The sequence below is a fragment of the Vipera ursinii genome (genome assembly GCF_947247035.1).
Source record: "Vipera ursinii genome assembly, chromosome: 1".
NCBI classification, from domain to species: domain Eukaryota; kingdom Metazoa; phylum Chordata; class Lepidosauria; order Squamata; family Viperidae; genus Vipera; species Vipera ursinii.
Window position 1 is genome coordinate 315,163,801 of NC_139512.1, and position 25,567 is coordinate 315,189,367.

Below are 25,567 nucleotides of genomic sequence, written 5' to 3' on the forward strand. Positions count from 1 at the left end.
TTCTACTCTACTGAGCCTCCACGCTATCAGCCCCCTCTACCGCAAAGATCCTGCAGGAGAAGGGCAGTGTGGACAACCGTAGGATCTGGCAGGGTGAGAGCTGTGAACCATAAACACAAAGCTTTTGCTGTGTCCCTGCATAAGAGATACAGTGCCCTTGCTGACCTTAATAGGGACATTAAGGAAACAGGTCAAGATAGTTGTGATGATAACTCAAGTAAGCAGGGGACCATGGTCCGAGATGAACTTGTTTTTGACAGGGAGAAGTGCGAATCAGGTATTACACATCAGTCATGCAAGAAAAGAAAGGTACCCAAAAAGAGAAGCCACCTTCTGGTTGGTGATTCGATTTAGGAAAGGATACAGAGATTTCAAAAGAGGTCAGGTGTCTTCCAGGTGCTGCTGCCAGTAGGGACAAGAAGCGTATTTTCAAAATAGTCAACAATGCCAGCAATGACTGTGATGTGATGTGTACATCTTGGCACTAACGATCTGTCCCAAAAGGATGTACTTTGTGTGCAGAATGATTTCCAGAGCTTGGGGCAGGAACTCAGCAGAATAGGCTGTAGGCTCACTTTTTCAGAGGTTTTACCAGTGTATAAGGAGCAAAATGGAAAAGGCCAGCGTATAGCAGAATTTAATATGTGGCTAAAAGTGGTGTAAAGGAGAAGGCTTTGGTTATATTAGTCACGATGTCTGTAGCTGGTCCAATGAAAAAATGTACAAAAGAGATGGTCTGCATCCATCCAGGAAAGGGACTGAGTTACTTGGCAATAAATACACAACTTTTCTGGAGGAACATTTAAACTAATTACCCTGATATCAACTGAGAGACAAACTCTGCACCAAGTGGAAGATCAAACAGATTCCTGACAAACCTAGCAGACAACTTTCTCTCCCAAAACGTAGAGAAGGGAACTAGGGGATTAGCCATATTGGATTTAATTCTCACTAACAGAGATGAAGTGATAGAAGGTGTCGAAGCCACAGGAACCCTGGGGGGAAGTGATCATGCAATTTTGGAATTCAACATTCTGGAAGCACAAGCAATAGAACACAGCCAAACTAGAGTCTTGGACTTTAAAAGAGAAAATTTCAATAAACATAGAGAGAGCTTGGGAAGGATTCCATGGATGAGAATCCTAAAGGGGAAAACAACTCAAGAAGCTTGGGAAATTTTGAAAAGTGAGATAATAAAGGCCCAGTCTAGCACAATACCAACAAACAGGAAAAATAACAGCTCTCAAAAGAAACCACCATGGCTGCATAAAGAACTCTCTATTAAATTGAAAGATAAAAAGGACAAGTATAGAAAGTGGAAAGATTGGCACATAACTAAGTCAGAATATCAGCAAATAGCCCGTGCCTGCAAAGATGAAGTGAGGGAAGCTAAGGCTCAAAATGAACTAAGGCTTGCTACCAAAGTAAAAAATAACAAAAAAAGCTTCTTTCAACATATAAAAAACAAGAAAAAAGTTAAGGAAATGATAAGTCCATTAGTGGGGGAAAATGGCAAGAAGGTGACAAGCAACAGGGAGAAAGCAGAACTATTTAACTCATTTTTTGCATCTGTCTTTACACACAGGGAAAAAACAGTCCAACCTACCAAAACCAGTGCCATAAAAAACAGAATAGAAGTTAAGATAGGCAAGAAAATGGTGAGTGAGCACCTGTCCAGCGTAGACGAGTTCAAATCACCAGGACCAGATGGATTACACCCCAAAGTTCTCAAGGAACTGGCAGACGTGATCTCAGAACCACTGAACTATATTTTTCAAAGATCCTGGAGCACTGGGGAACTACCAAAGGACTGGAAGAGAGCTGTAGACGTAGTTCCCATCTTCAAAAAAGGGGAAAAAAGAGATCCAGGAAACTACAGACATATCAGCCTGACCTCAATAAAAGAGCCTTGGTGGAGCAGTGGGCTAATGCCTCCTTAAGTAACACCAGCTGCCTGCAATTAGTGCAGGTTCGCATCCCACCAGGCTCAAGGTTGACTCAGCCTTCCATCCTTCCGAGGTAGGTAAAATGAGGACCCAGATTGTTGGGGGCAATAAGCTGACTTTGTAATAATGCCGCTTGGGGTGTGTGTGAAAGCCCTAATAAGCAGGCATATACATAGAATGAAGGCTACTGCTAAGCTTGTAAGCCGCCCTGAGTCTTCGGAGAAGGGCGAGATATAAATGGAATTAAAATAAAATAAAAAAAATACCTGGGAAGATTCTGGAAAAGATAATCAAACAACAAATCAGCGAACACCTTGATGCAAACAAAGTCGTCACTAAAAGTCAACATGGGTTTGTCAAAAACAGATCATGCCAGACAAATCTTATTACATTCTTTGACCAAGTGTCAAAATTAGTGGACTAGAGGAATGCTGTAGATATAATTTACATTATATCTGGACAGATTCGAACACTGGGCGCTATCTAACAAAATGAAATTCAATTGTGAAAAAGTAAGGTTCTATATTTTGGCAGGAAAAATGAACTGCACAGGTATAGTATAGGTGGTACCTTGCTCAATAGTAGTAACTGTAAGAGAGATCTCAGAGTCCTAGTGAACAATCACTTAAATATGAGCCAGCAGTGTGCTGCAGCTGCCAAAAAAGCCAACACAGTGCTAGGCTGCATTAACAGAGGGATAGAATCAAGATCACATGAAGTACTAATACCACTTTACAATGCCTTGGTAAGGCCATACCTGGAATACTGCATCCAGTTTTGGTCACCACGATGTAAAAATGATGTTGAGACTCTAGAAAGGGTACAGAGAAGGGCAACAAAGATGATTGGGGGACTGGAGGCTAAAACATATAGGGAACAGTTGCTGGAATTGGGTATGTGTAGTTTAATGAAGAGAAGGGCGAGGGGTGACATGATAAGCAGTGTTACAATATCTCAGGGGTTGCCACAAAGAAGAGGGAGTCAAGCTATTCTCCAAAGCACCTGAAAGCAGGACAAGAAGCAATGGATGGAAACTAGTCAAGGAGAGAAGCAACCTAGAACTAAGGAGAAACCTCCTGACAGTTAGAACAATTAACCAGTGGAACAACCTGCCTCCAGAAGCGGTGAATGCTCCAACACTGGAAGTTTTTAAGAAGAGACTGGACAGCCATTTGCCTGAAATGGTATAGGGTTTCCTGCCTGAGCAGGGGGTTGGACTAGATGACCTCCAAGGTCCCTTCCAACTTTCTTCTTCTTCTTCTTCTTCTTCTTCTTCTTCTTCTTCTTCTTCTTCTTCTTCTTCTTCTTCTTCTTCTTCTTCTTCTTCTTCTTATTATTATTATTATTATTATTATTATTATTATTATTATTATTATTATTTAGTAATAAAACAATTTCTGCTTCAATGCCATTGAGTTTTTCTCCTTCATTATAAATTCAGAAGCTAGTTAAACAGGAAACAGCAGTTCTCAGGTTAGACAGAACCAGTGTTGGGATTCAGCCAGTTCGCACCAGATCGGCAGAAGCAGTAGCTAATTTTTTGTTGTCCAGGCCCAGAATGGATTTCTGGAAGCAGCATCCACATAGAGGACTGGTTGTTCACATATTTGAATCCCACCACTGGACAGAACTGTACTGTAAATACTGAGCATGTCTCTCGACCCAATCTCAAATTTGGGAAGAGAATTGGGATAGAAAAAGGCAGGAGGAAAAAGCATAACATTTAAAACCTGTAAATCTACGTCGGGATTACTGTATTTTTCTGCATACAAGTAGCCTCTAATCTGTCCCTTTTAGAAGACAGTAATTTACCTAGGTGGGTTATGTCTGTGAGCACTGAAGCAAGCAAGTTTTTGGATACAGGGTTGAGTGCCCAGAGTGGAAATGTATTGTCATGCCTGGCCCTGGGACAATGTGCCTCTTCACTTTAAGGATCCTCCTGTCTGTACTGATCAAGTTTGGGTGATGTCTTCAATCTTTAACCTCTACAGAGAGTTCAAGAAATGTGTTTTTCATCTGCCTTTATTGAGTCATTCAGGTAACTGTACTGTATTTTGTCAAAAAGAATTCAGATAGTAGTAATTAAGGCAGTCCCCTATCCCCTAGCACTTTCAGGGCTATGTAGTCTTTTGGCATTACCAATTCTTACTGTACATTTGCTCCTAGTTTTGCTTCTGTAATTACAGTGAGGACTTACTCTACCAATGTGTTTTTTAAGGGATTCTATCTGTAAACAAAGCTTTTCTGATCACATGGATTTGGAACACTCACAGAATTCTTACAGGCTCATACAGCATTAGGTTCAGTGGGTACATTTCTTTTTCATATTTTAAATATTATATATTTTACATTCTTATCTTGCATAATGTCTACTACAATGAAAGTAGGAGAAAGAGACCTGAGATTTAAACCCTGGGCTTGACATATAGAGTCAGATTCCTGTGTTATAAACTAGTTGATTTTCTTCACAAATGTGGCTTCTTCTAATACCAATAAAACTTTTATTTATTATGGTGAATGTATTGAAGAGTCATGAATTAGACTTTGCCTGTAGTGAAGTGTGGCAACAAGTCTGGCTATTTCTACTCCCAAGGCTATAGGAGGAAACCTTGTGTTACAACACCAGGATTTAAACAGTAGTTAAACTCTTGGAATTCTGCTGACCATAGGCCAATCACCATTTTTCTAGTGTCACAAAAAAGTTGTAACTCAAAAAAGTTGTAACTCAGAGGAACTAGTTAATTCAGACACTGAATCAACTAATGTAGCAAGTGGGGAAGATTTTACTGTAGCAGATAGTTCCTACATCTTCCTCAGCCAGGACTGAGCAAACACAAACAAGTAAAGTGAAGCAAGACAAAATTTTAAATAATTTTAAATAAAATTTAAATTTTAAATAAAAAAATCACACATTGACATGTATTTCCTGTCTATTTATTCCTCCTTAAATGCTTTTTCCAAGATGGCGGACGTGCGGGCGGCCGTGTGAGGTTGAGCTCTGCAGGTCCGAGAAGATAGGCGTCCTAGGAGCCCCTCAGGGCTTTTTCCTTTATGCCCTGGGTTGGGGGAAGGGTGGCAGCGATGAATTTGCCATTGGTTAGGTTTTATCAGCTTGACCGGCATTTCGGCATTTCGCTGGGCTGCCGGCTTGTTATCTTCTCAGCTGCTCGGCTGCTCAGCTGGTTGTCGGGAGTTTCCGGCTATGTCGGGCGGTCTCGGCTTCTTCGGCGGCGGCATTTGGAGTTCCCGGCGGCTGGCGGCGGCGGTGCTACGGCGGCGGCGACGGAGCTGTTTATGAGTTACGAGCTGTTTGGCCCGCCTTTCTATTGTTTTCTTTTCGACCGGCCTGCCTCTGCTTTCTACCTGCTTTTTGCCTGCATCGACGACGACGCTTTGGGTCATCCTAATGGCGACGGCGATGGCGGCGGCGGTGGCGTTGTTCCCGGGCCGTTTTCGGGCCACTTTACCATCGACTATTGTGGTCTGGCCTGCATTTATCGAACCGTTTGTCCTGCTGCCACCTGGGCCTTTTTGGCCCGTTTTTCATCGGCGGTGGCGGTGGCTCTCCCCGGATTGTCTGCGGCCTTGGCGGCGTTACGGTGGCTACGGTGATGGCGGCGGCAGTGTCCATAGCGGCCCAGCGGCAGCGGCTTCGGTGATTCAGCGATGGCGTTATGGCCGGTTCGCCGGCCCCCCGGTTGGTTCTGCATATCCCAGATGGGTTGGCACCCCCACTGTTTCTGATGGCCCTGAAGGTTCCTGGGCTAGCCGGTGGATTCCGGTGGAGCCCAGTGGAGCCTTGTGGACTTGGATCATTTCGAAGGATTTTGGAAGACCGGTGGGGAATTTAATGGACCTGGGGGATCCAATCTTTGTTGACCACAGTCTGGAAGGCCCTAATAATTATGGAACTGAGGGCCTATGGACTGGTGGTCAGTTACAACCTCTAGGAATTACGGGACAACGGGGGACTTGGCTGTTATTAGAATTGACTATGATGGCTTGTTCTGTTTTCACAATCAACTGCGCATTGCCCCTTACACCCCAAAGGACAGAGAACTCTGGGTATTGCCATTGTGAGAGGATGGCCGAATTTACATCTGCTGCCCCTAGAGGTGAGAGCTCTATGGGGCAGGCCATACCCAGTGTGGTTGCTCCAGACTTCCATCCCCCCGAGAATTGGCTCTGTGGCCGTAGTGAGAGGACGGTGGCAGGCCTGCCCGGGGGGTTTATCCAGCTGAGTGGCAGCGGCTGGACGGAGGCCTGGGACTCCCTTTCCAAATAGATCCTCCTCATGGACTATTATCTATGGACTGCCTGCGATCCGGACTGCTATTTATGCCTTCCTTTAAATATTCTTCCACGGACTTGTGCGCCCTCAGGGGTGCTCCCCCCTCCTGGGTGCGACCCGCCTTGCCAGCCAATCATAACCTCGAGGAAGGGCCCATTTATTGGGACCCTGAGAGTTGGCTGGGCACGGGTAGGGGCCTTCGACGTAGACCTAATAAGAGGCCCCTGATTATTTTTCTTTCAAAATTTTTTAGGGGGTTAGGGAGGCGGGAGGGTTCTTTTGGTTGTTTGGATAAGGGGGGCTATCCAACCACCGCTGTTCTGGCTAGGGCCGATGGAGATCGCAGGGGGGAGGAGCGGGGGTCGGTCACCTCCGGGGCTCCAGGGCTGGTCGTGGGGCTACCTATTCCCACGACATCAGGGAATGGCAGCAGATGTAGGAGCAGAGGGCCGTATCGATCTCAGGGAAGGCCTCTCCGCTGCTTACAAGCGGTGGGGCACTCCGACCCTCTGGCTCTACCCCAAGGGCCCGGGAGTGAGGGTGTGCAGCCCCCTGAGCTCCGGCTGGTGTATTTGAACGCCAGGTCCGTCTCTAATAAGGCTCCTCTCGTTCGTGATCTGGTCGAGGGTGAGCAGGCGGACCTGGCTTGCATCACGGAGACTTGGTTGGGCCCAGAGGGCGGGATTCCTCTGGTTGACCTTTGCCCACCAGGTTTCCGGGTGCTGCACCGGCCTCGGGCTCAGGGTAGGGGTGGGGGTGTGGCTGTTGTTATGAGGGAGACCTTGTGTCCGCGGGAGGCCACTGTTCCTCAGATAGTCGGGTGTGAGTCTCTCTTTCTGAGATGCGGCCCTGGTGCGCAGTTGGGCCTGCTGCTGGTGTACCTTTCGCCTAGTCACGCAGCAGCAGCCCTGCCTGAGCTGCTCGATGTCCTCTCTGGGCTGGTGGTTGAGTTCCCGAAACTTATAGTTTTGGGGGACTTCAATCTACCATCGCTGGGAGGTTCATCTGAGTTGGCTCGGGAGTTCATGGCTTCCATGACGGCCATGGACCTGATGCAAGTAATTTCGGGACCGACTCATGAGGGAGGCCACACCCTTGACCTAGTTTTCTTATCTGGACGGTGGTTAGATGATCTTGGTGGGGGCTCTCCAATTATTATGCCCCTGTCATGGACCGATCATCATCTCCTGCGGCTGGTCTTCCGTTTTGCCACCCCCCGCCATGGGTGTTTGGAACCAATTAAATGGTACCGCCCCAGACGCTTAATGGATCCCCAGAGGTTCCAGGCAGCGCTGGGGTCCCCACCTGCCTCCCTTGCTCACAGCTCGGCAGATGCCTTAGTGGAAGCCTGGGAAAGGACGGCCACTGAGGCTCTTGACCGAGTTGTACCCCTGCGGCCCCTGACCCGGTGCAGATCCCGTCGAGCTCCATGGTTCTCTGCGGAGCTTCGGGAGATGAAGCGTCGGAGACGGGGCCTAGAGAGCGGTTGGAGGTCCAGCCGATTCGAATCCGACTGATTGCGACTAAGAGCCTACATTAGGTCTTATCTCGCTGCGATAAGGGAGGCGAGGTCTAACCACTTCGCCACCCTTATCGCGTCCGCAGATAATCGCCCAGCCGCCCTGTTTAGGGTGACTCGCTCCCTCCTAAATCAGGAGGTGAGGGAGGATCCCTTGCAGGGTCGTGCTGAGGAGTTTAACCAACATCTGTCGGACAAAATCGCTCGGATTCGGACCGGTCTGGACTCTGACTGGGCAGAGTCTGACGATCAGGACACTGGCGATCTTGTCGATATCACCTGGGAGGAGTTTGATTCTGTGACTCCGGAGGAAGTGGACAGGATCATGGGGAGACTGAGCACCACCACGTGTTTATTGGACCCGTGCCCTTCCTGGCTGGTTTATGCAGCCCGGGAGAGGACACGCAGCTGGTTCCAGGCAGTTATATCGGCTTCTTTGAGTGAGGGTAGCTTCCCCGCCGTCTTGAAAGAGGCGGTGGTGAGGCCTCTCCTCAAGAAGCCTGCCTTGGACCCAGCTGTATTAAACAACTTTCGTCCTGTCTCCAACCTTCGCTTCCTTGCGAAGGTTGTTGAGAGTGTGGTGGCGCATCAGCTCCCTCTGGTCCTGGATGAAGCGGATTATCTAGACCCGTACCAATCGGGTTTCAGGCCCGGGCACAGCACGGAGACGGCATTGGTCGCGCTGGTGAATGATCTCTGGAGGGCTCGGGACAGGGGATATTCCTCTGTTCTAGTCCTATTAGACCTCTCGGCGGCTTTCGATACCATCGACCATGGTATCTTGCTGCGGCGTCTCAGGGGATTGGGAGTGGGAGGCACAGTTTTACAGTGGTTCTCCTCCTATCTCCGGGGACGTTCGCAGTCGGTGTTGGCAGGAGGGCAGAGGTCGACCGCGAGGTCTCTCATTTGTGGAGTTCCTCAGGGGTCGGTCCTCTCGCCTCTCCTGTTCAACATCTACATGAAACCGCTGGGTGAGATCATTCGTGGCTTTGGAGTTGGGTATCATCAGTACGCTGATGATACCCAACTTTTCCTTTCGACCCCAAACCACCCCAGTGATGCCCTCAACGTGATGTCCCGGTGCCTGGAGGCGGTTCGGGTCTGGATGGGGAGGAACAGACTCCAACTCAACCCCGACAAGACTGAGTGGCTGTGCATACCTTCATCCCGGGTTTATTCGGATGTTCCACCTCTGGCTATGGGGGGTGAATTATTACCCCCCGTAGATAGGGCTCGCAACTTGGGAGTCCTCCTAGATTCACGGCTCACTTTGGAAGACCATATAGGAGCTGTGACTAGGGGGGCCTTCGCCCAGGTTCGCCTGGTGCGCCAGTTGCGGCCCTATCTTAGCCGGGATGATTTGTGCACGGTCACTCATGCGCTCGTGTCCTCTCGTCTGGACTACTGCAACGCTCTCTACATGGGGCTGCCCTTGAGGACCACCCGGAAGCTCCAACTGGTACAGAATGCAGCCGCGAGAGTTGTGTTAGGAGTCTCCCGATACTCCCACGTTACACCGCTGCTCCGTGAGCTGCATTGGTTGCCAGTTGTCTTCCGGGTGAGATTCAAGGTACTGGTAACAGTGTTTAAAGCCCTTCATGGCATAGGGCCGGAGTACCTTAGGGAACATCTGCTGCCGGCATCAAGCTCCCTGCGCCCTGTGCGTTCCCACAGAGAGGGCCTTCTCATGGTGCCACCGATCAGAGAATGTCGATTGGTGGCCCCCAGGGGGAGATCCTTCTCTGTGGGCGCTCCGGAGCTGTGGAATCAGCTACCGGTAGAGCTCCGCATGGCGCCCGATCTTCGCTCCTTTCGCCGCGACCTCAAGACGTTTCTGTTTGTACAAGCCGGCCTAGCCTGATGGGGATTGGTGGGTTTTTTTAATTTTTTGCTTTAATTTTAAATTGTTGTTTTAGAATTTTATTCCAACTGTTTTAATATGGGCAATTATTTAATCTTGTTTTAACGTTTGTATGTAGTATTTTATTCTGCCCTGTGAACCGCCCTGAGTCCTCAGGGAGAAGGGCGGTATACAAATATTATTAAATTAAATTAAATTAAATTATTTAAACAGCAGAAGCTATCTAAGATCTCTCTCTCTTCTTTCCCTATATTTCAAAAATTGGACTCATATTCATAGGCCTTAGCAGAGCTCTACTTTTTTTCCAAGAAAATTGTGATGTATGCAATGTCTACATTCATATTATAGAGAATATGGCTATTTTATAAAAGATGCACAGCTAAAAACATCTCCTTCCAGAACACCAGCTAAATGGGTAAATTGAAGTAAGTCTAAACTATCAAAAAATGAGGTCATAGAAACTATGTTTTCACAAAGTTTTCACAGATTTTCACAATTACTTTTTACACCCTTATAATTTGTTCTTGATACTGACCTTTAAGAAGCTTTTCTCATTTTCCTGTTTTACTTTTTTCATTGCTGTGCTACTTATGTGCTACTTTGCTAATAGGTATCTTAGGTATCTTATCTAATCTCATATTTTTTCCTTGTTATTCTATCCTTGAATTTCCCTTCTAGATTTTCCATTGTAATTCTAATGGGTTGTCAGCATTACAGGATCTTTTCTCCACCTCTGAAGAGATTCTTAAGAGGTTAAGTTTCTCAGACCTTGGTTAAGATTGACCTTCACCTGCCTATAAGCATGCATTGTTTGAATTTCTTCCTGTTTATACTTTTAAAGTTTGTTAAGTCCTTGTAATTCAATAAGTATTGTGAATAGTTTTGTCTAGCACTGTCCTTAATTGCTGTTAATAGCTCAGACTTGTGACCACTAAAGCCTACCAAGATGTACTCTCTGGCATTGTTTGTATAATTTCCTCCTTTGTTTGCACTGTCCTATTGTCTTTATGTGCAAAGAATATATTTAAACTTGAATAAAATGCTATAAAGGGGACAAGAGTATAACAAGACAAGAAAAATATGCCTGTGGTGTGCTTCTCCCAATTATAGAATTTTAAAATAAAGTTCCATTTCCTTTTGTCCTTGCTGCTAATTTCCTTAAGACAAGGATCCCACAGGGTCAGAAATGAGGCATTTAGACATGAAGTGGATCGCAAACATTTGATGTGATGTCATTTAGTCATTCCTGTTACATTATAGACCAAAACAGAAATAGAACTTGCACCACTGAAAACTTAATCAGTTATAAAGTAGGTTGTGTCCCCCCCCCCAAACCTTTTGAAACTTCTGTTTGTTGAAACTATTCATGGTTGTTCTTATCTGTGTCTAAGTGCACTGATCCTCTCCTATTCACTATCAACAATCATTAGCAGTCCCTACAATTTTACTTAGCATCCTCATTAAATTTACTAATAGTCCTAGGAACTGACTGGTTCAGTTTATCAATGCACATATTCATTGGGACTGAAGAATCTAATCTTTGATTCTATGGCATGCAACACTTACATTTTGTTTGACCTCATGCTTACCCTGCTCATCACCCTGCAGCACTCACTTCTTACCACAGTGTTGGCCAAATAAATGGATTTTGAAATATGCCTTTGGGAAGAGTTTTTCTTGGTTTTTAAGGCTACTTCTCTATTGTACTCAAAAAGAACAGGACCCATATTTGTGGGATTATATGATTTGTGACTTTCTGGTGTAAGTAAGTTTCTGAATAGAGGACTAGACCAGTTACTAACCTAGTGACTTAATGACTAGACCAGTTTGATCTAGTGGTTAAGTCACTAGGTTAGAAAGTGGGAGAGTGTGAATTCTAGTCTTGCCTTAGCCATGAAAGCCAGTTGGGTGACCTTTTACCAGTCATTCTCTCAGCCCAACTCAGCCCAAGAGTTATGGGGAAGATAGGAGGAGGAAAGTATGTTGGATATGTTTGCCACTTTGAATTATTTGCAAAAAGTAATAAAAGCGGGATAAAAATAAAATGAATGGCTACAGAGTTATTGCTTAGAGTTAAGTCTGACTGGACTCCATAGAATGAATTTAATGAAATCCATGCTAAGTTTTCATAGATGCAAACTGACCTATTTGAAACACAAGCTGCTTATAGTGCTGTGTCAACAGTTCAGTTAAAAACTGTTCCGTGCGTTAACCAACTGCTTTCATGTGGCTTATGTCCAAATCTGATTATTCAGTCGATATACAGAACTAACCTGGGTTTAATTATTAGACTAATACAATTTTTAGAGTTTGAAATTTAATTTAATTTAATTTTAATTTATTGAGATTTCTATACCGCCCTTCTCCCAAAGGGACTCAGGGCGGTTCACAGGGCATAAATATAAATGACAATACAAAAATTAAAAGACAATTAAATCAATGCCCAAGTTAAAACAAGAATAATAAAACAAGCCTATAAAAAACCCATGTACCCCCATCAGGCCAGACCCGCTAGTTCAAATAAATGGGTCTTCAACCCGCGACGGAAGGATTGGAGGTCTGATGCCATCCGGAGCTCAACCGGCAGTTGGTTCCATAATGCCGGAGCACCTACAGAGAAGGCCCTCCCCCTGGGGGCCACCAGTTGACATTCCTTGACAGGAGGCACCCTGAGGAGGCCCTCTGTGTGGGCGCGCACAGGGCGGAGGGGAGTCGACGCCGGCAGCAGGTGGTCCTCGAGGTATCGCGGACCCATGCCATGTAGGGACTTAAAGATCATAACCAAAACCTTGAACCTTACCCGGAAGACAACTGGTAACCAATGCAGCTCACGGAGCAAAGGTGTAACATGGGAGTACCGGGAAACTCCCAAGACAACTCTTGCGGCCGCATTCTGTACCAGTTGGAGCCTCCGAGTAGTCTTCAAGGGAAGCCCCATGTAGAGAGCATTACAGTAGTCTAGGCGAGAGGTCACGAGCGCATGAGTGACCGTACATAAGGCCTCCCGGTCCAGATAGGGCCACAACTGGCGCACCAGGTGAACCTGGGCAAAAGCCCCCCTAGTCACGGCCACTATATGATCCTCCAAAGTGAGTCGTGAATCTAGGAGGACTCCCAAGTTGCGAGCCCTATCCACAGGGGGTAAAAGCTCACCCCCCATAGAAAGAGATGGAACATCCCAGGTGTCCCGGGAAGCCGGAATGTACAGCCACTCAGTCTTGTCAGGGTTGAGTTGAAGTCTGTTCTTCCCCATCCAGACCCGAACCGCCTCCAGGCAACGGGACATCACAGCGAGGGCATCACTGGGGTGGTTTGGGGTCGAAATAAAAAGTTGGGTATCATCAGCATATTGATGATACCCAACTCCAAAACCACGAATGATCTCACCCAGCGGTTTCATATAGATGTTGAACAGGAGAGGCGAGAGGACCGACCCCTGAGGAACTCCACAAGCGAGAGTCCTAGGGGTCGACCTCTGCCCCCCTGCCAACACCGACTGCGAGCGTCCCAGGAGATAGGAGGAGAACCACTGAAAAACCGTGCCTCCCACTCCCAGTCCCCTGAGACGCCGCAGCAGGATACCATGGTCGATGGTATCGAAAGCCGCCGAGAGGTTTGAGTTGTGAGATAAGAACAGCAAAAAGCTAAACATATCAACGACAACTGAGGGAATGCAGAAGAGGGAGGGAAAGAATGGCCCTGGGAATATCAGGAAGTGGGTGAGCCACTTGGATTTGCCACATTGGCAAAGCAGAAAAGGGAGGAAAGGTATAATGATGGTTTATGGATGTGGCATGCTTAGAACTGCTTGGGAAGGAGGGGAAATGCATAGCAGCTTTGCCTTCTCATCCATAAACACCATTTGGGGATTTTGCTTTGGTTGAAACAACAATCCAATTTTGTTTCAGCTAAATCATGGCCCAGCTGGACTGGATCAGCAGAACTTTTGCAATACTATTATTGTTTCAGTTTTGAAACAAAACACATTTTCCACTTCATGCACTTTTGTAACTGATTCATATGCCACTTTTAAACAAATTACATAAAGATTTTAAAACGGGATGTGATTTTTCTTGGCAAAAAGTTGATAGATATCCAAAAGCAGAGAAATCTTTTATGTGTCACTTTACTCACACTAACAAGGCAAGAATGCATTTTCCAGAATGCAGAGGGTCAGATAAGTACATTTATTGCGACAAGATTGTGAAGCCAATATGAAAGAAATCCAGTGACTACTATTTATCCTATGTGAGTACTGTTTGTAACAATATTTTTTCAAATATCTTGTACCTCTTTTTCCTTCTACTTTGCTCAAAGGACTGGAAGCAAATCTCTTTTGGACAGTTTTGTTTCCCTGTGTTCCTAGTTTTGGTAAAAGTCTATTCTAGTATTTTTGACTATATAAAAACTATCTATAGAAAATATAGTATACTTTGTACTGTCTATTAAAACAATGTTCTTCTTATACAAAGTTTTAATTGTTCGTAATTACACAATTATGAATTGTTTAATAATGAATAAATAGGAGATGGTATACAGTACTACCACTTTCCAGTGTTTAAGGCATGACGCAACAGGTAGTCCTTGCTTAACAATCCCAAACAGGGCTGACAACTCTATCTCTAAGCAAAATGGCTGTTAAACAAGACATCATGTGACCACAATAGATTTACAAACTCACCTCTGCTGCAGGTCTCTCATTTGTGGAGTTCCTCAGGGGTCGGTTCTCTCACCTCTCCTGTTCAACATCTACATGAAGCCGCTGGGCGAGATCATTCGTGGTTTTGGGGTGGGGTATCACCAGTATGCTGATGATACCCAACTTTTTCTTTCCACCCCGAACCAACCCAGTGATGCCCTCTCCGTGATGTCCCAGTGCCTGGAGGCGGTTCAGGTCTGGATGGGGAGAAACAGGCTTCGTCTCAATCCTGCCAAGACTGAGTGGCTGTGCATATCGGCTTCCCGGGACACCTGGGATGTTCCATATCTTTCTATGGGGGGTGAGCTTTTACCCCCTGTGGATAGGGCTGTGCATATCGGCGTCTCGGGTTAACCATGTTATTCCACCTCTAATGATGGGGGGTGAGGTGTTACCCCCCATTGATAGGGCTCGCAACTTGGGTGTCCTCCTGGATTCACGGCTCAATTTTGAAGATCACATAGGAGCCGTGACCAGGGGGGCTTTTGCACAGGTTCGCCTGGTGCGCCAGTTGCGTCCCTATCTGGACCGAGACGCCCTACGCACAGTCACTCATGCGCTTGTGACCTCCCGTTTGGACTACTGTAACGCTCTCTACATGGGGCTGCCCTTGAAGACCACTCGGAGGCTTCAACTGGTGCAGAATGCGGCCGCGCGAGTTGTAATGGGGGTTTCCCGATACTCCCATGTAACACCTCTACTCCGCGAGCTGCATTGGCTTCCGGTTGCCCTCTGGGTGAAATTCAAGGTGCTGGTTATCACCTATAAAGCCCTACATGGCCTGGGTCCGGGATATTTGAGGGAACACCTGCTGCCGGCATCAAACACCCTTCGCCCAGTGCGCTCCCACAGGGAGGGTCTGCTCAGGGTTCCGCCGGTGAGAGATTGCCGGCGGGTGACACCCAGGGATAGGGCCTTCTCAGTGGGAGCGCCTGCCCTCTGGAACCAGCTGCCGGTGGAGCTGAGGACTGCCCCCGACCTCCGATCATTCCGCCGGGGCCTGAAGACCTGGCTCTTTCAGCTCTCGGGCCCAGACTGAGGAGGAATTTTTAATTTGGGGTTCTTTTTAACTGACTACAGGGTTAATTTAATACTTTTTAATTTGTTCTTAATTTTTGTATTGTGGATTTTTAATTCCCTGTAAACCGCCCTGAGTCCTCAGGGAATAGGGCGGTATATAAATATAACTAAATAAAATAAATAAATAGTCATTAAATGAAACCACAACTTGCCATTTTACCTCCAGTTTTCTATTGATTCTACTTAGCGGAAGTCTGAAGTACAGAAATGGTGATCATGTGACCTTGGGATGCTGTGACTGTTTAAATGTCTGCCAGTTGCGAAGTACCTGAATTTTGATCAGTTGACTGCACGGATACAGCAATGGTTGAAAGTGCAGGGAGCAGTCATAAAGTTACTTTTTTAACACGATCATAACCTTGAACAATTGCTAAACAGAGCAGTCCTTAAGTGAGGACTACCTGTACAGGAAAGGAAGCAGTAAGAGAGACAATAACTTCAATATAAAATCCAAAATATCAATCAGTGGAAGAAGCAGTACTAGAGTTACTATGTAAAGGCAATGAAAGCCAAAGAAAAATACCAAGACGAATTATAGAGAATTATAGGAATTCTCTGAAACTTCACTGTGGATACTAGCCTGGCCTCACAGAAAGTAGAAAAACTCTTCTGGTCTGAACTGATTCATGTGGGAGCAGGCAGTCTTTTAAGTACTATAGTTTCAAGCCATTTATGACTTTAAAAAACATAATCAGCACCTTGAATTGTATGTTACATATTCTATTTTTGGAACCAGTTTTAAGGGAAATGAAAACTATGCATAATTAAATGTGTACTTTGCATTTCAGGAAAACTGATACTCAAAGAACAATCAAAACAAGGACTGTGGTAGGGTGATAGTGGCGATGGGGAAGGAAGACAACCATGGAACTTAATGTGATTGCACAAATAATTTAAGCAGTTTAATTAATTGAAATCTTTTTAAAGCAGCAGTCCTGCTGTGATGCCTCATTGTGGTGGTGGTGGTGGTGGGTATTCTGGAAGGGATTAGTGAAACATATTAGACCTATATATCTAAGAATATATTCTCAGCAAGATCAACCAAAGCATGAAGGTTATCCCAACTGCCAGTTAAAGAAACCAGGCATTTATTTTGGGAAGCAGCAATATAAGAAGATGCTGGAGACAAAATGTCACAGTGGCAATGGAAAAGGCATCAATTAATAGTGCCCATGAGAAGGCAACGGTAAACCACTTTTTATTTATATAAAAAACCACATAGATAAAAATCAGTCTAGTTTTCTCACTAGGGCACAAATAATATTATGTGAAGACCTACGTCTCTGAGAGAAAGGTGGAAGGAAAGAGGAGAAGAGGATGACCAGAAGCAGATGTTTCACTTATAGTGGTGATGGGTAAACCAATGGAACACTTGAAAGACCAGTTTAGGGACAAATCCATCTGGAGAAAATCCAGAACTGAATATATGTAGCTCAAGTTTGAGCATCGGAATCGTTTGTGTTCTGCTTGATTAGGATATTGTTTTCTGCTAGATTGATTGTCTAATGTGAATCTCTGCTTATCTGGATATTGTTTGCTGGTGAGGAACAGTTCTGGTCTTTTTATTTCCTTCTTAGCTTTTTTCATTGTCTCTTTTGAATGACATGTAAATGTGGCTTATCTCCATGAGTTTATTGTTGGCTGATTTGTCTGAATGCAAAACTCAGGAATTCGCTAGTATTTTTAGGTTTCGGTTGCTTTAGGATACTCAGTTTCCCAATTGAAACTATGGCTGAATCTATCTATGTATTGTGAGATTAAAGAGTTTTCATCTGTCTGATAGTTTCTATTCATGGATGACCTCTGCTAATTTTCTGCCTGTCTGTCCTACATTGTGGCTGTTACAGTCTGTACACTGCATGTTGTAGAACACTCCTGTTTTTTGTTCTTGTGTTAATTGGTTTTTTTTGTTTACTTAGGATATTTTCAATTGTTGAAGGAAAAATCTTCAACAGGGTCCAGTTCAAGCCGGGAATAAACAACATGGAGACTGCTTTAGAAAGAAGGCTGTAGTTTATTGAAGAGGAGAGCCAGACAGAAAGATGGCTCTGGGGAAAAAAGTGACCACATGTAGCAGGGAGGGGTTTTTATACCTTCTGGGGCTCTTGAGGTTGTTTCCTGTTCCTGTTTGAGGCTTTGTATTTCCTGTGTCATGTACTTTGACCTGAGTGTGAGTGTGCCTTTCTGGTATTCTGATGGTGGTGGGTTAATCCTGTTATGTTTCCTGTCCTTAGAATTTGGGTGGGATATGTAGATTTTAAGGGTCTTTGTCTTCCTAATTTCTTCAGTTTCTAGCTGGAAGGCTCCAACCTTCCTGAATGGATCATTACATCTGCATTTCTAAAAGCTGGTTTCTGCTGAGTTGTCTGGCTGGGGTGGTGATGGTGGTAAGGTTTCTGCCTTTTTAAAGATCTTCTCCATTATTTCTTTCTGGAAATATACTCCGCCTTTTTATTTTTATTTTTTTGTAATATATGTTATTGATTTTTAAAAAACATAAATCACAATAATTGGTGAACAGTGTGTTGTCTGGGTTACATTTGTAAAATAATCCCCCTCCTTCCTTTTTGTAGGTATTTTGCTTCTTAGGGATCTTTTCCAGGAATTTAAATGTAGAATAGAAAAGAGAAGATTGAATTCCTCACCCAGTTTCAAGCACGCTGTTCACAGTTGTGCTGGTTAGTGCTTTTGGACTTCGGTTGCTAGTAGCTTGGGCTGGTCGATGCAATATGGCAAGCCTTTCTCCTGTCGGGTTAGAAGGCTTTCCCCAAGTCGAACGGAACGGCTGCCACTGTTCCAGAGTCTCTGGAGCACCCTTCTTTCTTCTTGCTTCTCCAGGGCGACTTAGACCCATTTAGGGTCCCCAGGCAGGGCGTAATTAGCCGCAGGGGTGCAGAGAATGCACAAGCCTGCGACCGGTCACTACTGCGCAAAAGCGGAAGTCTCTATTCTGCCTTTTTAATATTTCCCAAAATATTTCTTTCTCTGGATTCTTCTCACAGAATCTTAAGGAGATTAAGACTTAAGTATTTTATATACTGTGTAGGTTTTGAATTCTTAACATCTAACAATATATAGGACAATGAACATTGACTACATTTTACTGTTCATTTGAAAATATACATCTGAGTGAACAGTTCCAGCTTCCCATGTATATTATTTATGGAAACAGCTCAATTTTACGTAGTTCTTATTTGTTGAGGCACATCTGTATTCCAGAAAGAGATTGAAGGTTTGATCACATTCACTTTGCATTATAGATATAGTTGCTATGGTGACTTGTATTAATAACGGTGTATTGCTGATCTTGTACCGAGAAAGGTAAGAAGTCAAGAATCTATTTGTCACTGAGTGAGAGATTTTGCATGTGCAACCATTTCTAATGAAAACATTAGAAATGGTTCAGTTGGAATAATAGTTACAGTTTTCTTTTGTATTCTGAAGTCTTAATATGGTTGTGCCTTATAATAACAAAAAGAACCAATATGAATCAGCAGCTGTGGTACACAAAGCACAAATGGATGAGGAAAAGTAAATTGATTCAGAGACAGAACTTGTTAAAGATTGTATGATAAAGTGGGCTCAGAATTTTCAAGAAGTCATTACAATGGATACTTGCGAAAAGATTTGGGTGAGAAATGTAAAATTTACGCAAGCTCAAAATTTAAGAGAGAACTTTTATAAAATGTTTTATAGGTGGCATTTAGATCCTAAAAAACTAGCAAGTATGTATCCGAACTGCCAGCCTAAATGTTGGAGGTGTGGTGGTGAAGATGCAACGTATTTTCATATATGGTGGACCTGTAAAAAGGTTAAAGCATTTTGGATTAAAATTTGGTGGAATATGCAGAAGATATTTAAGAAAAGGATAAAGTTTTGTCCGCAATTGTTTTTACTGGGCATTACTACTGACACTACTGTTGTGGACACTAAGTTGATGTTGAATTTAATTACGGCAGCAAGACTTTTAGTAGGGCAATATTGGAAGAAGGAAGAACTGCCGACTATAGAAGAATGGACTTTAAAAGTTTCCAACCTGGCGGAAATGGCAAAGATCTCAGCGTATTTGAAAGACCATTCGCAACAGAGATATATTGTGGAGTGGAAAAAATGGATTGATTACATCCAGAATAAATATGGGACTAAAAAGTTTCATTTAGCATTTGAATAAGTATTGATGTGATATTTATATTGCTTGTAGTTATTTTATAAGAGTTAAAGTGCGATAGGTTTAATAGTTTATTGTTGTTTGCATATGGTGGATTATGATTGTCTCTATTTTTATACCTTGTATTTAGCTCTGGGAAGTCGGGGAGGGGGGAGGGGGAGGGAGGGAGGTGTTGGGGAGGGTTGGGAAGAGGGGAGGGGGTTGGGAGGGGTTTTGTTTTGTTAAAAATAAAATGTACTGTAAAACTTTTCAATAAAAAAAAATGGATGAGGAAAAGTGCAAGGAAAGAGGAAATGAGAGAAGAAGGGGCCCAGAACAGAAAGGAGGGGGGGAAAAACTTGGATGAAGAAATGAGAACACCAGTATATTGCCTATTAAAATGGCTCATTTTATCTTCAGGTTCTCCCCTTTCACAAAGGGAAATTTCTCCTTACATTTCAGTGGTGAATGAGTTACAATTTGATCACAGAGTAATAGGGTATGGACTTTTTCCTTTTCTCCCTCTAGTGGTAAGACTTAAAAAAATTGTGATGGCTTTACCTGTGACATTGTCCTTTTTTGCACTGATAACGGTTATTTTTTTTTTCTTAGATGCAACAGAAGATTATTAAATGTTGAAGATGTTCTGACAAGTTTTGACAACACAGGAAATGTTTGTAAGTAAAGACTTTGGTTCTTGATTATGGTTGTTTCATTAATAAAATCTAGCATATATCTCAGTAGAAAAATCTGTGCCAAGGTATTTTTTCAACGTGAATAACCCAGAAGAAAAACCTGAACTAAAATCAGACAAAGGGAAAGTAACTTAAGTGCTAGTAAGAAATAAGGTATTGTGTGGAAGCCAGGCACTATAACAGGACTATAAAACCAAATTAAATATAAACCTATACAATTCTATACATGTAAAAATCTGTATGTCTTAAACAAAATATGGTAAAATTAATGTTTAGCACAACTTATTTAAAAGTGAACACAAAGACGGTTTATAGTAAACTGAATGTTTTATCATTCTTTTTTTTAAGAATATAGCAATAGCAAGCACCAGATGTAACAAATAATTTAATAAATGCTTATATTGAAATAGCTATGACTTTAATTGCATTTGAAACATTTTTCTTCCTTGTGGGAGGATCTTAGTTGAAATATCTGCTTCACACGGAGCCTTGAAAACTGATTATAATATCACATATCTATATATTGCAATGGATTGGAAGAAAAGCTTTGGGAAACAGGAGGGAGACGTGCAGCCTAGACAATGATCTGTTAAACAAAATCCGGGTTGAAAAGAGGAATGGGGTTGGAGTAGGTATCTTAGATTCCTAAGGGCTTTTCAACCTTTTCACAGACTGTACCACCTTTAGGACATGACAATATTTGAGTACCACCAGTGGCTTAGCAAGGTGTCAAAAACTTAATGACCAAAAAAAAGGAAAACCGTGATAAAGTACACCCACTTACCACACTTTTAATAGGAAACTTATGCCTGCTTCTCTGCCATTAATCTTTGCAGTCGTGGCTGGAGAGTGCTTACTGACAGAATTAAGTCAGATTCCAGCTGAAGACAATTCCTTTCCTTAGCTTTTATACATGTTAATGAAGAAAATGCCTTCTCGCGTAAGTATGTGGAACCAAATGGTAGTAAGGCTGCAATAGCTTTCCCACCCCCACTTCCGGGTATACAGTTTTGCAACATGGCTCCAGAACTCGGTCAGTGTTTTTTTCATTAAAAAGTTCCTCCCAATTGTGGTTTGATGTCAATTCCAGAAGTGCTTCTTGCTCTGGAGAGGAAAGGTCAGAGTTCATAATGTTGTCCATGATGAAGGGTGATGCAACCCAGCAAATTCTAGTATCACATCCTCTTGACACAAATGGAAACTAGAACGCAAACTCTGTGTGCAATTTAGAATTTAATTCAATAAAGTCTGACACATTGGGAAATGATGCAATATTTCCTTTTTTTTTTACTTGTCTTATCCACAGAGAGATTTTTTTTGTGGAAGGCACAAACTTTGTCTTCCATAGCAAACACGTTATGACCGTGGCCCTGCAGCGACTAATTAAGTTCATTTAGCTCTTTAAATATGTCAGCCAATAGGCAAGGCAGGATACCCAGAAGATATTTTCAAACTTTTCTGCTAGGGGTGATGAAACATTTGTCAGGAATAGCTGCATTTCATCTTGAATAATCTCGATAGTGTTTTACCTCTTGACAACTAACGTGCTTCTGTATGAAAGAGAAGAGTGTTGTGCTCAGAATCCAAATCCTTGCATAATTGCCAGAATAAATGTCCATTCAATGATGAAATTTATTATTTTTGTAGCATCCTCCAAAGTCTCATGTAACACTGGTCTCATCCATTTAGAGGCAAGTGCATGTCTATGCAAGATGCAATGATTTGAAACAATGGAACTGTTTCTTGTCTTAGCTCATGCTATCACCCCTGAAGCTCTTCCTGTAATAGCTGCTGCGCCGTCAGAACAAATTCCTATACACCAAGTCCATAATATTCCATATTCACTGAAAAATTTGTCGATTATTGTGAATATTTCTTCCTCAGTCGTTCTGCCAGGTAGTAGGCGGCAAAATAATACGTGTTCCACTATATCGTCCGGATCAGGAACTACACACAAAGACAATTAATTGTGCTTCACCAGCGATGTCAGTGCTTTCACCCAATTGAAATGCAATTTTTTTCTGCTGCTGTGATCTTTTCCACCACTTGTTGAATAACATCTGTGGCCATATCTTGTATTTATCTTTGGACGGTGTTATCAGAACATGGAATATTACAAATGGCATCAGCCATTTTTCCATCAAAGAGAAGTGAAGCAATTGCAATGGCAGAGGGAACCACGGCTTCTTCCACGATTGTGTGAGGCTTATTTCGTTTAGCTGCTATCAAGGACAATTCATAAGATGCTTCCAGACATTTTTTTGAGATAGTTGTGGACTTCACGAAAGCAGCACGGTGTTTTATAAATTCATCTCTCTTCACAAAAAATGCTACTGGCTTTTCAATGTGCTCTTTATGTTTTGTTGTAAAATGTCTCTGGAGCAAAGAAGGCTTCATGGAATGCTTGGATAATACTTCACTGCAGATAACACAAACAGGAAGGTGCTGATCGTTCTCTTCCAGGAAATAAAATACAAACTTCAAATAATCTTCACTGTATTTTCGATTTGGTGCCAATTTTAATTTCTTCGGTGGTGGTTCCTTTGTTGAATCATTTTTCTTTTGCACTGATGAACATATGATGAATTTCTCCATATTTATTAATATGCACCACTTCCTTGATGGTCAGGTGGCTGCTCGGCTGTTCTTCTTCTCTCTCTCTCTCATCCTCTGAAAACAGGCCGCTCGCCCTTCCAACGAAAACACACTGCTGTGTTGTCCTCTGAATCGAAACAGTAGAAAGGAAAATGAAATGGAGATTGCTTCAGAGCAGCTCCCATCATATCTCACCTTGGCTCTCGCTGCCTGAGAACAGATGCTCCACATTTGAGAAGCTTTTCAGATAGATTTACTGTATTTGGTCACTTATTCTGAAAATATCTGCACTTTGGGCTTTGACAATACAGATATCTTCAATTACCATCCACATTTGGAACTGGTTACTTGTTCATTATTAAGGCAGTAGCTAAGAGATTCCACTGCTGTGCTTAGGACCTCTGCTCAGCTTTACAGACCTGCAAAGATTCTAAATGCAAGGATAGGTTGCCCAGTTATTTTTTCCATCAGTTGTTAACTCTGAACAGTTGCTAAATGAGGCAGTCACTAAATGATGACTACTTTTATCAGTAATTTATATTTAATCCATTTTCTAGTAATGATTACCTTACCACAGAAATATTCACATGTCTAAAAATTTAACTGTTGTGCAACCAACTTCCACATGCAAGGTGTTCAGTGAGCTGCCTACCAGTCAGAGCTCATTTTTCAATTAAAGCAATGCTGCTTCAGACCTTTTACTGATGTGGCTGCCTAGCTACATAGAAGCATCTGCTCCCACCCACAAAACTGCACTAAAGAATTTTACGTATTTTATTTAAGTTGAGAGCGCCTTTCTAAGTACTTTTCAGAAAGCAATGGATATCCTTCTTCAAAACCACCTGATTTACATAGAGATCATCCATACCCCTCCCCTCCTTGCTTTTGTCAGAGAAAAGAAGTCCTAAAGAGGATCAATTCTCACAGACAGGCCAGCTGCAACTCTCTTAAATTAATGTTACAACATTTGTTGTTGCTGAACTTCAATACTACAGCTCGCTTACTTACCCTTTGCCCGAAAACACACCGCTCCCTAAACAGGCTGCTCGCTAACTCACCCTTTGCCCGAAAACATGCCACTCACTAAACAGGCTGCTCACTAACTCACCCTTTGCCCAAAACCACGCCGCTTGCCCACATGCCCTTCCCCCGAAAACACGCCGCTCACTAAATAGGCCACTCGCTAACTCACCCTTCCCCCCAAAACACGCCGTTCACTAAACAGGCCACTTGCTCGCCCTTCTCCTGAAAACATCACCACTCGCTCACTCACCTTTCCTCTGAAAACAGGCCACTCTCGCTCTCTCTCCTCACTGCTTTGGTAAGAAAAGCTTCTTCTCTTCTTGGTCTGCCCCTTTTATACTTCTCTTCTCTCCACCCTCCTCCGCCTTTTCTCTTCCGGGTGTGCCAGAAGCTCCAATTACCACGTCGCCATGTGCACAGATCCTGGGGCTTCTGCCAAGCTCTGCAGCTCCAGCTGATCTCCTCCAGGTCTGAGCAGCACCGCTTTAGCTGGTTCCCTCCCCTAGCTACACTTGGCTAGGGGTTGCGTACCAACTGCCAGGTGTTAAAGTACCACTGGTGGTACGCATACCACTGGTTGAAAAGCCCTGTCTTAGAATGTGCCCTCCCTATATCTGGAAAGTAAAGACAGGGGACAAGGGAAATGTTTTCAGAGTTTCAAGATACTGTTATTGTAATCTTACAATAAAGGTAGTGTTAGTAATCATAGTTTTGTTTTTTTGTCTGGACTACCATATATATATATATATATAATGGTAAGAGCTGTAAGTATATTGCTATGAACAGAACATATTTTAGAAGAATGGAAAGTCTTTTATCTATGTAATAAAAATAAGTCCTTTACATTCATAGACTGTTATTAGCTATTTATCTTCCAAGTTAAAAAGACCATTTGGTCTTTGTTTTCAAAAATGTTTTGCAGTATCATTACAGAAAGACACTCAGTGGTTGACAATGCTGGTGAATTGTCATTAGCCACTACTACTTCTGTTTAAAACTCCTTTTCCCTGGAATTAAGTGTGTGTGTGTGTGTGTGTGTGTGTGTGTGTGTGTGTGTGTGTGTGTATAAAAAGTCGGATATGCTCAATAGTTGACGTTATCTTGCCTCTTATATTTTTCTTCCAAGAGTTTGTAGAGTGAATGTCACCCAGCATCCTATACAGGGTCAGATATTTACAAGTTGTTTACCAAAAATATTTGAAAGGGAGAGAAGTTATTTTTGTCATATAGGCATGAATATATAGCCCCAATCCCTTTCTCAGTTAGAAGTAGAAACACTGAGTGCTTTTTTTTTAAAAAAAGGTAGAATTCCTAGAGGAATGAGAAGATATGTATTGGGCTAGGACAGGGGTCAGCAACCTGAAACAGTGAAAGAGCCACTCGGAACCGGTTACCTCACAAAAGGAAAAACTGGGAGCCGCAAAAAATGTGTGCACATGCGCATACATGCGTGCATGTGCAGAACAGGGTTTGACTGAAGAGTGGAGCCAAGGCGAGATATGCACCTACCCTGCATATTTGAATTGATTGGTTGAACTTTTTTAGTCCCACTTTTTTTTTTTGGACTGCACATGGCAGAGGACTGGGAGCCACAAGAGACGGCTGAAAGAGCCGCATGCGGCTCCGGAGCCGCGGGTTGCAGACCTGTGGGCTAGGAACAGGAGTAAACTAGGACCATTCTTCTTTATTCATTAAAATGGACTATTCAGGA

At 43.4% G+C, this 25,567-nt stretch overlaps 1 protein-coding gene across 1 annotated transcript in view; it reads left to right on the forward strand.

Annotated features, from left to right (window-relative positions):
* Positions 1-25,567, forward strand: part of CAMKMT (calmodulin-lysine N-methyltransferase) — a 277,215-nt gene that overhangs the window by 7,352 nt on the left and 244,296 nt on the right. The window contains exon 3 of the mRNA XM_083361603.1: positions 20,156-20,220. Coding sequence (XP_083217729.1) covers positions 20,156-20,220 — 65 coding nt within the window. The remainder of the gene's footprint in view (positions 1-20,155; positions 20,221-25,567) is intronic.